A 13,732-nucleotide genomic window follows, 5' to 3' on the forward strand; every position below is an offset into this window, starting at 1 on the left:
AAGAATTGCAATTTTTCATTTTAGTCTGTCTCATATTAGGAGTCATAGTTACAACTTACAATATTCTATAAATAGTACTTTCTTCGTCCCAACTAAGTTGAATAAAACTTTTGGATACGAAAATTAAAAAATTGTGCTGAAAAGTAAGAGAGAGAAATAAAGTAGAAAGATAAAGAGAAAGTAAAATAGGTGATTGAATAAAGTAAGAGTGATTAGATATTTTAGCTTTTTATCAAAAATGAAATGATTCAACTTAGTTGGAATAACCCAAAAAGAATTATAACTCAACTTAGTTAGAATTGGGGGAATAATAGGTTCCACATTCTACCTAATACTACTATATAAAAATAGGACTAACACTCCATTATTTTTTTTCACCAGTTTGTCTTTACATTTCTTAAAACTAATACTAAACTCAATTGGGACTCCTAAAGTGGGAGCGAAGGATATAATTTCAGTAACTTCAAGGAAAGTTAGCAGAGTCTATCAGGTCAAACAATGATTCCCACTTTGCAACCGATATTAACACATAAATTAACAAGAGAGGAAAGAATGAAAGAAAACGTTGGACATAGCTTAATCCTTGCTCATGTATACACTAAATAAATATCACATGGCAGCAGCTCTGACAATCAAAACACATACTTACAATTCTCCATTTCTAAAATTTTCACACGTATATTTCTTTACTAATAAAGCTATCACTTAGAATCTACAGCAGAGGAGACCTGATCTCCAACCCTTGTGTTTCCTAAAACCTCTCACATCTGCTTTCGCCATTCGAACTGGGCTGCTATTCCACTCGGACTGTAATCTGCAAAGAGGAGAGACAAATACATGGTTAATGATGAAACAACAAGGGGAGACCAGACTTGATAAGGGGAGAATGTTTACACTGGGAAAGCAAAAGATTTTCCGCTCGTTGTGCTTCCATCAGATCGATGAGAGACACTCCCGGAATAAGCTATTGGCCCAGAGTAAGTGATCATGCTAGCTGCAGAGAAGCTTGTTTCCCCCATATCTTGTTGTAACTGGTTAGCAACTGGGATGTCTCCGGATTCCCTTTTATCGTTGTTTGCCTCAGAAGCATGTGCTTCATTTGTGGCAGCTGGGCTTTTGTTGCTAGGAGACTGACCTAGGCCATCATCTGAATTCGCTTGTATATTGTTCGGGGATCCTTCATTTGTAGTGGACCCACTATCAGAATTCCATTCATTGCTTAGTAGGGATTGTTGCGGCAAGTCGCTTGTGCACTGAATACTAGTTTCCATTACAGCAGGAAGATTTTCAGCATTTACATCCCCCAACTTAGTAGACCGTTCCTCAACATCTTCAGCCATGCTGTTTCCAACTATCAACCCATCAGGGGAGCTGAAATTGAAAATAATGGTTTCATTTTCAATCCTGCTATTGTATGCTAGGCAGCTACCTCGAACATCATTCCCCATGCCTCCTGCCTCGTCTGATGATGAAGCAGCACATCCAGCTAGTGCTTCTTGATCAAGAACCTGCCAGGGATAGAATGGAAATATAAATCAACTTCATTAATAAGAAAGCATCACAAGATTGTATAGCAATCTGTAGTAGTTCATGCGACAGATAGCAAGCCACGCAACTAGAGAGCAATATAATAGAACACCAATTGGTGTGTTTAGCAAAGCTCAGAGCAATCAACCACTTAGAACAAAAATGGTGGGTGAAGCAAATTTGGGTAACAAAAACCTGGTTAGGCAGACTAGAATATGTTTCAATTGGAAGTTTCCTATCTCCAAGGAAATCATACAAAGAATCGCTCTCAGCCTTGCCAGTTCCACCAAAGCATGCTTCATTCGTCTCCACTGCATTCTCTAGGCAAGAATCTAGCTTTTCCCGAGAGATGAACATTTTGCCAAAATTATCATCTTTGCTCCTACATTGGTCAGCAGTAAAGCTATCGGCATCCAACGATAGATCTTCGCTGGCTTCAAGATCGTCATTGTCATTAGAAGACAGAGGAAACATAGAACTTTCTATTGCATTTGAATCTTTCTCAGGCCTCCCTTCATCGACACATATATCCCTTGACGTTTCACAATCAATATCTCTATAGCAAACCTCCAACTCTGGAAGACAACATTCCAATACATTGTTATCGGTGAACAATGGAGAACTGGAATCTCTGTAATCACTTACATTACAATCTGCTAACTCTTCAATTGTGTCAAAACTTTTACACACTGGACTTCCCTGCTCTTTCTCCATATCAAACGAGTCCGAAGATAATGAATCTGCATCCTTATCCCAACTGTTTACATGGTGTGATTGTCTATCTTTACTTTCTTTTACACAAAAATCTATTGTTTCATTATCTATTATTAGATGATGTGAGAGTCCATTTTGACCATCCTTCCAAAGAGAAGCTGCCATTCGATTTTCATTATCAATAGAAGAGTCATCGGAAACTTTAAAGTTCGAACAGTCATCTCTATCTTTTGCCTCTAATTCTGCTAGACTGGCATCCATCCTAGAAATATTTACCGCATACTTTTCTTTACTTCCAAATGCTACTGTATCAGTTTTCTGCCCTAAACATCTCGAGTCAAAGGTGGTTTCTTTACAATTTTCCTTCATGGTCATGATTCTTCAGCAGGCCAAAGATGCTGCCAAATACATTTGAAATTTGGGAGAAGGCTCAGAAAGATTGTTAATACAAATTCAACTTCAGACAACTTTTTATTAAATAACAAAAATATTTTAGTTGAAAGACAATCAATTCATTATGTGACACGGAGTACAAAACTGAATCAGTAAAGATAACAGGATATAGAAAGCATAGCCACAGACAAGTTTAGGTGAACAAATATGATCACAGACAAGTCATCCACTAAAACAAGGAAAAAAGTGCTAGATATTGAACTGTACCGACCTTAATCTCATCACGCGGAACTACAACGTTATAATTCAATCAAAGGCCAGAATTCTGAGGTTTTGCTTCACAGGATCCAGTTTCAAACTCTGCCACCAATAAGGAAAGCTTTAGCTTATTCATAAAGTTATCAGTTACTAGAACAATCTGAAACATCATAATTACTCAAAGATGCAGCCTGGAACAATTTGAAGAACAATTACAAGTTGATTTCATATACAAAAATGCATCCTTTCTGGTCTAGAGTGCTTTTAAATAAATGAATGAATACCTAAAAATCATCACATTTGCCTTTTCTAGACATGGCTGTATATCTTCACCAATGAATCATCTTTTTCAGTTTTAATAATTGTAAATGCAAAAGCTCCAACGTCATACTTATTTTTTATTAGAAGAAACATTATAAAACAGAACTAAAAAAGTAAATAGCCTATAAAAAAAAAATCAGGCACGGTAAGCTTTGGATTCTACTCTTTGTCTAAAGGTGAAGAAGAGGACAAGATAAAGTCCCCCTACTTTTTCAAACCTTTTTTGAGTTTTTCAAAAAGCTTCAAAGTCAAAAACACAAATACATCATTTGGCTGCTACTCTCTTAAAAGTTTAAAACAATCAAATCTGAACGAACCAAATTTCCTAGAAAATATTATTTTTTTTGTAAAATAGAGATAAGAAACAATAAAATACCTGTTTGAGAGAAGACCAATTCACAAAAAGACTGCCAAAATCCCCTTTCAGTGAGAGTAATAGCAAAAAATATTGAGAGGAAAAGGTATCGAAAGAGACATTCATAACGGCCTAAATCACACAAAGATTGAAAAATTGAATCTAACATAAAATCACGATATTATTCAGAGGTATTTGCAGAAGCGGAAAGAAAATGGAGGCGAAATATGAGCTGGTACATAGAGGCAAACCCATCCTCGGATTCCAAGCCTAATTAAGGGTTCTATTATATCATTTTCGTCTATACTTTTTTTAAAAGTTTCATTACATATTTTTCATTAATGGTAATCAGACTCTATATTCAATCAATTTATTCCACACATTTGCTAAAAGTAAAGACTCAGGCTATTTTAGTTTGTTTCAACACTCAAAATATTCATTTTTTATATTTAAATTTCTTCTATCTTTATTAAAATATTTAATTATCTTTTGTTCTTTCTATTTATTCTACCTAACAATTTTCTTTTTAAATTTTGTGTCACTCAAGAATGTGGACATTTAAGTAAGATAGATGGACTATATATATAAGTGAGACTCATATTCCACTAAATTATTCAATCCACTTTTTTTATATTTTTTGATATCTCAAATTAAATAGGACTAAATTCTAGACTGACGGAATACTACTATACTACTCGCTCAGTCCTCTAAAAATAAAAAATTTTAAAATGTCACAAGTTTTAATATCAAATTGTTAAAGTAAAATAGATAAAAGGAAAAATATGTTAATAAAAAATGAATCCCTATCCATTAAATAGAAAGACATTTTTAAAATAATTTTTTTTTATTTTTAAAAATGGATAAAAAAGAAAAGAATTTACTTTTAAGAGATGGGAGGAGGCGTATTTCCAAACCACGTATAGTCTCTCTCTAGGCCTACATAGTTCTTCCTCCGTCTCTGATTAAGAGTCACATTTTGTCTGGACACGAGTTTTAAAAAATGTAAAGAAAAATTGGTTGAAAAAATTAGTGGGATGTGGAACTAATTTTTTATATTGGTTTTATAATAAAATGTGAGTGAATTGAGTTAGTGGAATGTAGGACCTACTTACTATATATGGTAAAAATGAAGTGTGACTCTTAATTGGGGACGAACTGAAATGGAAAAGTGTGACTCTTAATTGAGGAGGACGGAGGGAGTATAATTATGTGCTTTTAATTATTACAACCTTAACTAATGGGGTTTCAGAAATCATTTGTACTGACAAAAAGCTGTAAAACTTAAGATTATTTGTTTATAAAAACTAAAATAAAAACATCCCTACATTCAAAAATAAAAATAAATATTTAAGTATATCATGATTTAAGTATATCATGATTTAATTAAGCATTCAAATATCGTTATAATACCTTTGCTGTATAGTGATTTTCTACTTAATTATGATGCGGATGTACCACTCAACAAATTAGTGTCATGTCAATTTCATAGACATTAATATATGGCATTAATAATACACACGTTATAAAAAAATTGTAAATACCGAGTAATGATGTTCCATCTTCACAGTGGCGGATTCAGGATTTGTCATTTGGGGGTACGAATCGTATGATAAATAATTACATAACACTAAAAAAATAGAAAATATCGGTAAAATAATATTTGAAATATGATTCAATTTTGAACTCGTGTATTTTAAAATAAAATAAACCAAAAACTATACATAACATCTAATTTATTTTTCTGCGAGTCTTCATTTCCTCAAAGCGATGGGCTATATCATCATCACAGACTTGTAGAAACATTTCTTTCTCAATGAAAGTCACCAAATAATCATTCAAAGGTTGATCACCAATTCTATTTCGCTACTTATTCTTCACAAACGTCATTCCAGAAAATACTCTCTCTTCTCATATCCTCCATGAATATATGTAGTTGACAATCAAAAGGTCTCAAATCAATGCTTGAAAAATTGAAAGGATAAAAAGTTGCAAGTTTGAGTACACTTTCTTCCTTTCCTTCAACATTCATAGCTATCTTTTGGAAATTTTTGTTAAATACATTACTAATAAAATTATACATATAATAATAGTAGTAAAAAAAAAAAAATTGGGGATGCCACCGTCCCCCCTTGTTTTGAATTCCATCCGCCACTTCATCTTCGTCTTCATTGAATCTTCATCTTCATTGAATCCATGGAGAATGATGTTCCCGCTGACGTCCAATTCACTGATTTTGCAAACAGTAAATATTTACTTATAATCATGTGATTGTTAAATTGTTCATTATAGTTCATGGATTGAGTATTAGTTTTATATACTCCCTCCATCTCTGAAAATTTGTCACCTATTTCCTTTTTCGTCCGTCCCTAAAATTTGTCACATTTCATTTTTACCATTTTTGGTAGTGGACCTCATCTTCTACTAACTCATTTTCACTCACATTTTATTATAAAACTAATACATAAAAGTAGGACTCACATGCCATTAACTTTTTCAACCCACTTTCTATTACATTTCTTAAAATTCGTGTCGGGTCAAATTGTGACAAATTATGGGGGACGGAGGGAGTAATAGATTGTGAGTTTAAGAAGTTATGAGATCCACATGGTGACAAATGGTGACAAATGATGGATTGAGTGAGACTATTATATACAAGTGAGACTAGTATGATGTTCTCGCTGACGTACAATTCACTGATTTCGCAAACAGTAAATATTTACTTATAATCATGTGATTGTTAAATTGCTTATTATAGTTCATGGATTGAGTATTAGTTTTATATACTCCCCCCGTCTCTGAAAATTTGTCACCTATTTCTTTTTTCGTCCGTCCCGAAAAATTTATCACCTTTCATTTTTACTATTTTTGGTAGTGGAGTTCATCTTCCACTAACTCATTCTTACTCACATTTTATTATAAAACTAATATATAAAAGTAGGACCCACGTGCCATTAACTTTTTCAACCCACTTTCTATTACATTTCTTAAAACTTGTGTCGGGTCAAATGGTGACAAATTATGAGGGACGAAGGGAGTAATAGATTGTGAGTTTAAGAAGTTACGAGATCTATATACCACAAATAAAAGTAAATAAATAATTTTTAAAATAATGAACAACCTGAAATGATAAAATAATTTAATTTTTTAACTGGAGGACGAATGGAGTAATTGAGAAATGAGCAACTGAAATGATCACTATTCTTTTCTTTTCTTTTGTCACAAGGTACATATTTTTTTCTCATATTGTCACGCCCACATTTTCTAAGGATAGAAAGCACGGTTGATCGTGATTAGGAGAGGATTAAAGAGCGGGGAAGAAAGGGGAAAACAATGAAACTCGACCAAAGCTCGATATAAGAGAAATAGCTCGAATAAAAATCAGAGTATCATCTCAACAATCGACAACTCAAAGGAATAATATCTCAACAATACATGAACTCAAAGAAACAACATTCAGCGGAAGGAGAAAAGAATAATACTCCCTCCGTCCCAAGATATTAGACTCACTTCTTTTGGGCACAGGAAATTAGGAGGTGTTGTTTAGTGGTGTAAGTAGAGTTGGTAGTAAAGTAAATTTTTACCATAAATAGAAATGGGTCAAATATGTTGGGACACCCCAAAGTGGTATACGAGTCTAATATCTTGGGACGAAGGGAGTATTATGTATGAAGACATAAAATATTAGGAACATTTAAAAGCAAACACAAATCTTCACCAGCTCTGCTCAACACCCATCGCGCTCGTCACAGCTCAACCTGCACATTTTTAAAAAGAAATGCAGGGCTGAGTACTTGATGCACTAAGTGGACTCATGCCGAAAACATTTTATAAAAAATATTTATCATGCCACCATTGAGTGAACTCGGGGTTTTAACTTTGAAAAATGCCCCAGACGCTAAAATATTTTCCATCGTAAAATTCGCGACTGCGCAGTCATTTCCCCATAGATGTCTACCATATCTGATCCATTGATGACAAGGAATGTGGCCACATTCCAAGTCACTAGACCGGCCGACCCAAAAGACGGCTCAAGATCCCCATTGGTGTACACTAGCCTGAGTAGGGACTCACTCCCTAGTCAGACCCAAATTCGATTATCCATAGATGGCAAAAGTCACATCAGATAGGTTCCATAGAATAAAACAAAACACGGCATGATAAATATTCATATCATTTTCACATAAAAATTTACTTAGGGCATTGCCCTTATTTAAAAAGAAAGTCCACCTCGTTCTCTTAAATCCTCAACTCGTCTTTCTGTTCCATTTTCAAATACTCCCTCCGTCCGCAAATAAGAGTCCCGGTTTTTTATTTTAGTCCATCCGCGAATAGGAGTCTTGGTTCACTTTTACTATAAATGGTAATAGGATCCACCTCCCACTAACTCATTCCACTCACATTTCATTTAAAACTAATATATACAAGTGGGACCCCTATTCCAATAATTTTTTTCACCCTTTTTTTCTTAACATTTCATAAAACTCGTGCCGCCCACAAATGGGACTCCTAATGGCGGACGGAGGGAGTAGCTTACAAAAATTCACCATTTTTATGGAATAACATAATATGCACAAATTAGACTTTAGAAAATACATTTAATTAAACAATGCATGTATTATGTTAAAACCTTACCCTTCGATCTTACTTAAGAAAATTCTGAAAATTTTCCATGACCATCTTCGTTAGGCCAATTTCGCATCTCCAAAATTTATTTAGAGCTGACTGTGCATCCTATCTTCATTAGTCCAACACTCCTCGGCCTATCATTTATCAAAAGAAGCCCCATTTGATCATCCCTAACCCACCTATTTTTAAAAGAGCTAACTGATACGAGCATCATATTTAGTGTTGACCAAGTCTTTTCCTTATTCTCAAAGTAGTTATTATCATGTTTCTTTCTGCAGTTAGTGATTAGTAGATAGTCACGCCCGTTTCTTTTTTTTAGTTAGTGGGTAGTTATCCCTCATGCACGTTTCCCTCTTTGTTAGTGGCATAGTGCTCTCATATGCATGTGTTTTCATAAATAGTGGTAGCCCTTGCCGACGCAGCTGTCAGCCTCTCCTCGGTCCAAGCCCATTGTCATCCTCTCTCCGTCTCCGTTCTCAGTTTGCAGCTTCTCCGTCGGTCAGAATGCAGCACCGTTGCTGTCACGATTTCCATCGCCGGCACCCCGCGCTCCTTACTCTTTTCCCTCGGTTATATGCAGCGCCGCTACTGTCAAAAAGCTGTCGGTGCCAGGTCAGCCACTGCACTCTCGGAGTTTCATCAGCCCACTGCTTCTATCAGTGCGAGCCGTCTCTGCCTAGCTCGGTGTAATTCTCCGTCATCGTAGCCGCTGCTGTTGTCCACTGCTGTTCAGCCCGTCGCTATCACTCCGTCGGATCCATGCCGCCTGGAACTTGCGCAACCTTCTTCTCAACACGGCAACACCGCCGCCCCATCTCTCTTTTCTAACTCTCTCGGTGGTTTTCTTTAGGGTTTTTGAGAGAAAGATGTAACTTATGAAATTGGTTTTTGCCTGTGAACGTGGAGAGGATATATATGTAGGCAATCTCTAAATAGATTTGGCTAATTTGTTCCTATTTTTCTGCTTAATGCAGTTTTCATTTTGTTCGAAAAGAAAAAGGGAATTGGGGTCGCATGAGAAAAAAAATACCATGTTGATTTGGGTTTCTAAAAAAAGAATTAAATAATTGCTATAGGCCCAAATTGTGAAACTTTTCTCTCGACAAAAGAAACAAGGTTTGAGAAATTTTCGGCCTTACAAGAACACACAGAAAAAAGAAAAAGTCGGGTGTTACACATGTCCACAACTGACCAATAAAGTTACAGCACCTTTTTTCTGAAAATACTGGATTTCTCTCAAGGTTCAAATGATACTCTTCTCATAATAATATTAAGCCACACTATATACACACAACGAAAAACAACACGTGATGATTTAATAGAAAAACAACCTTAAAATTTACAGAACCAGGGAGCTTGTTCTTGTTCTTCAACTTGGCTATTAAAATTTGTATAACTAAGTAGAAAATTGAGCTACTGATTAAAAAAATACAAGTGTAGTGTTCATCTTCAAACAAATAGATTACCATATTAATAAATTGATTACACAAGTAGACTCTAAGAAGGATTTAATATATTTTCATGAAACAATAAATGAGGATTTGTTACATGTAGCCGTTTCCTTACAGGATAACAAAAGTTGTCCATTGCAAATAGATTTTCACTGTCACAGTATTCAACCTTAAATTGGGAAAATTACAAGTTCACAGCTCTACATTTACCAGAGCCAAAATTAGAAATATTGTGGATAAAATTGTTACCATTACATTTTTGATGAAAAGCCACAATGTCCAAAGTTTGTGCTTGTCTGTTTTATTTTTTCTTGTTACTAAAAGCCCAATCTAGAAACAAATGGAAAATACCAACTCATTCCCTTCACTTGGTCTGTGATCAGGAAAAAATTGAGAATAGAACATGTTTTTAGGTTCATAAAAACCAGATGTTAGAAAAATATGAGAGAATCTAATGCCAAATTCTAGTTTCAGAACCTAATAAAAAAATCCTAGGATTTGGACCAACTGACCTAAATAAGGATCAGCAGAAATCTACAGGCTTACCGATCTTTATATTCTGCTTGCTGAGGAACTCTGTGATGGCATTCTTTTGCCAGCCCTTGAAACTCCTGCGCAGGTACGAAAGGACAATGCAGTTTCAGAGTCTGGAAAGAAATTAAGCGTATCCTCGGAGAACTTACCTGTGATCAAGATGCGCCAAGATTTCCCCACCTGGGAAGGCTGCTTTTGTAGCATCAAAAGCAACTTGGATGGCTTGTTTCCACGTCCCTCCAATATCTTCGCTTAATTTTGCCTTCCCCGGATCTTCCATTGGCAAAGAATATCCAGATATGAGGTGGCCGACCCAGGTTCCCTCTTTTCTGTCGTATTTCAAAGACGATAATGATTTAAGAAATCGGTCAATGCATTGTATTGTGTTGGATCAACCAATATGCTTTTCGGAAAACTACTCCTGATGGAATGATATGGTATGAGCCAAATTCACACAAAAGGAAGGTTCCAAAAGTACGAAACAAGTCGAGGCAATCAACTCACAGAATTATGTCCATGTGACGGGGTACATAATGTCCTCCTCCGAGACCAAGCAGCACTTTCTTCTTTTCAGTCGAACTGGTAATATTGAATAAAATGCATCAACAACACTTTATGTGCAATATACGAATATTGTGTAAAATACGAATATGAACAAGTTATGACTCGATTACTCGAAATCTACATAGAAAGCAATTGGAAAGGGGTCAAGTTCTCTGTGAGTTTACTCATGAGTGATGACAATTAAATATCAAAAGAACTAGAAAAGTATTCATCAAACCTGCTCCAAACTCCGACAGCAGGACTTGCTCCGCGACCAAGTCCCTCCCATACCAACTAAAATTGAACGGAAAATGTCATCACAACATATAGGTTGAAAGCACTATATAATACTCAAATGCTAACGTGCATTACCAAAGAAAATGGTTCACATACAAAAGTCTAATCAAGTGTATTCACATAGAGAACACCCATACACGACAAATTCAGTCAGAGACATTCTTCTTGCTGCAGCTTGTTTTCAGTTAAAAAGCATTTTCAGAAACTACTTCGTGAGTTTCAGTTTTTAGACTGGGATCAGCATGTACTCACTTGCGCAATAACTTGAGCAGCATCCAATCTTCCCCAGTATTCTTCCGTGCTACCTAAAACGAGTAAAAGAAAACTTTCACGGAAAGCCCATAAATTAAGTGTGATTCACTTAGAGAAGACAGTGAAGAAATAAAATCGAGCGCACACAACCTATTGCCAAGCTTGCTTGCATAGGAGATGAATCATTTCCGAACTATCTTAAAATGAGAACTTTGAGAACTATCAGTTGGTAGTACAAAATATATCAATTGCTCCAACTGATACATTTTGTGGTTCCAACTAATAGTTCTCAAATTTCTAATTTTAAGATATGTTGGCAGACAATCAAGTATAACTATGGATTGAGAAAGGAATTCACGAAGAAAATGTAGGACTCTTTTATTGAAATCAGATTCTTGATGATCAATTACAAATCTCTAATTTGGGGATCTAAAACAAGAACTCTCTCTCTGACTTTATAAACAGCTAAGACCTTTTTAATTCATCAGCTGAAATCATCCAAGTGAATGGACGGTTGAGGTTACTCTATCTATTTACTCTGCATCCTACGGCTCCTAATAATTCAGCTTGAGCTGAATTATTTACATTTCCTTTTAGAGCTGAATCAGTAGGCACACTTCAACAAGAAATAGTTCTCAAGTGAACCACTGCCTACTTGCATAATTTTATTTATTTCATAATATACCTATCTCAATGAACATAGCTGGCTTAGATGTTACAGGTCCATGATGAGTAGCTTCCAATGTAATCTGTATCCAACAGAAACAAAATGATGGTAATCAATCAACAAACTCACACACACACACACACACCTGCAAAATATGAACTTGCACAAGAAGTCGAAACATAGAATAACAAATCATACATTCTGGATTTTAAATGTTAAATATGAGTAATTAGGTAACCTCAAATTCAGGTACTAAGTTGTGGGATTGAGCAAGCTTCTTCAAAAGCACGAGCCAAGGCCCTATACGGGGACAAGGCGGCGCAGCCCATCCCGGCCTTCCCCCTTGGGGAAGAACATCTCCCTCCTTCAAATGAGGAACCCCTGCACCTCATGCTTCTAGCATCAAACCAATTTTTCAAGGATAAATAAATTACAAAGTGAAAAAACGTCATCAGCTTGCAATTCTAGTTAAAAGGCACCAAATTTAAGGCTTTGTTCGGTACCATGGAATTGGGGATGTGGAATTGGAATTGGAGCCTTCAATTCCAAATCTGATGTTTGGTACCGCAAAATATCAATCCTCTCAATTCCAATTTGAATTCCATATCAAAAATAGAAAATTGAAATTCCAAATAGTTAAAAAATGACACTTTCACACACTACTTAACCAGAGCACACACAACACACATAGTCTCACACACACACACAGTCACACACATACATATACAAAGTAACACACACATACAAACACACACACTGACACACATGCATACACATAGTTACACACATAGTCACACTCACACACTCACACACACACTGTCACACACACACAGTTACACACTTAAATACACACACTACACATGAGTGTGTGTGCATAATGTCTACAAATTCAATTTCCTATCATTTTTATCAATCAAAGGATTTGGAATTGAATTATAATTCCGTGGAATTCCAATTCCAATTCAATTTCAATTCCAAGTTGAAATGAAATGAAGCGATCAAGGGACTCAACTCAAAACTCAAAACATGATTAGAATAGGAATATACCTATAGGGTGGATGGTGAGAGCAGGGCGGGTGGAGGCGGCGGCGTGGCGGGAGAGAAAGAGGAGCTCTGAGACAGTCTCACCGGTGGCGGATTCCCACCGCAAGTCGAGGTCGTCTTCTTCGATGATGAATTTGTCTTGTTCCAACAGTCGAAGGGATTCGCCGTTCATGAAGCTCCTGATCCCGCCATCGAGGGTGGGGCCAGGAATCCACCCGGGCATTGCCAGAAGGGCTTTTGCCGGATTGATCGACGCCGGATCGGCGGTTGTCGCCACCACTAGAGTCGCCATTTGCACACGAATGTGGAAACCTATAATTTATATATTTTCACTATTTTTAATGTGTATAAATATAAAAAAAAAAAAATACTAAAGTCAAATAATATGATTCTGCATAAATAAAAAGCACATTCAAGAAATTAATTACCTAATAGCTATTCAAAGAGTCAAACTAATACTCCTCAGTCCGCCACTAAAAATCTTATTTCTTGGTCGCACAAATTTTGAAAAAAATTAATAAAAATAGTTAGTAGAATATGAGTCTCACTATATTAGTCTCACTTGTATATATTAGCTCTAAATGAAATGTAAGTGAAATGAATTAGTTGAATGTGAGAATCTATTACCATTTATAGTAAAAAAAAAATGAACAAGGATTCCTACCTGCTGATGGAATAAATGAAAAAATAGGATTCATATTCAGAGACAAAAAGAATACTTCAAAGTTTATAAAAAATAGTCCAGGTAGT

At 35.7% G+C, this 13,732-nt stretch overlaps 2 protein-coding genes across 7 annotated transcripts; both read right to left on the bottom strand.

The window, feature by feature from the left end:
* Window positions 1-522: 522 nt before the first annotated feature.
* Window positions 523-3,831, bottom strand: LOC125211753. 4 transcript variants are annotated; one of them, XM_048111666.1, is made up of 5 exons: window positions 3,590-3,831; window positions 2,906-2,994; window positions 1,723-2,639; window positions 895-1,508; window positions 523-814 (listed from the first exon to the last, which is right to left on the bottom strand). In XM_048111666.1, the coding sequence occupies exons 3-5, from the start codon at window positions 2,614-2,616 to the stop codon at window positions 706-708; spliced, it is 1,617 nt and encodes a 538-aa protein (XP_047967623.1). In that variant the 5' UTR covers window positions 2,617-2,639; window positions 2,906-2,994; window positions 3,590-3,831; the 3' UTR covers window positions 523-705. The 4 variants fall into 4 exon arrangements, with proteins under 4 accessions (XP_047967623.1, XP_047967624.1, XP_047967625.1 ...); XM_048111667.1 differs by lacking the exon at window positions 3,590-3,831 and adding an exon at window positions 3,177-3,278; XM_048111668.1 differs by lacking the exon at window positions 3,590-3,831 and adding an exon at window positions 3,071-3,166.
* A 3,228-nt stretch (window positions 3,832-7,059) lies between these two features.
* Window positions 7,060-13,299, bottom strand: LOC125215032 (D-aminoacyl-tRNA deacylase). Of its 3 annotated transcripts, none has more exons than XM_048116322.1 (9): window positions 12,986-13,299; window positions 12,177-12,319; window positions 11,957-12,020; window positions 11,272-11,324; window positions 10,961-11,016; window positions 10,684-10,758; window positions 10,329-10,508; window positions 10,192-10,256; window positions 7,060-7,323 (listed from the first exon to the last, which is right to left on the bottom strand). In XM_048116322.1, the coding sequence occupies exons 1-9, from the start codon at window positions 13,272-13,274 to the stop codon at window positions 7,319-7,321; spliced, it is 930 nt and encodes a 309-aa protein (XP_047972279.1). In that variant the 5' UTR covers window positions 13,275-13,299; the 3' UTR covers window positions 7,060-7,318. The 3 variants fall into 3 exon arrangements, with proteins under 3 accessions (XP_047972279.1, XP_047972277.1, XP_047972278.1); XM_048116320.1 differs by lacking the exon at window positions 7,060-7,323 and adding an exon at window positions 9,757-10,018; XM_048116321.1 differs by lacking the exon at window positions 7,060-7,323 and having other exon boundaries at window positions 9,757-10,256; window positions 12,986-13,298.
* Between the last annotated feature and the right edge of the window lie 433 nt (window positions 13,300-13,732).

This window comes from Salvia hispanica, chromosome 3 (assembly GCF_023119035.1).
Source record: "Salvia hispanica cultivar TCC Black 2014 chromosome 3, UniMelb_Shisp_WGS_1.0, whole genome shotgun sequence".
In the NCBI taxonomy this organism is placed as follows: Eukaryota; Viridiplantae; Streptophyta; class Magnoliopsida; order Lamiales; family Lamiaceae; genus Salvia; species Salvia hispanica.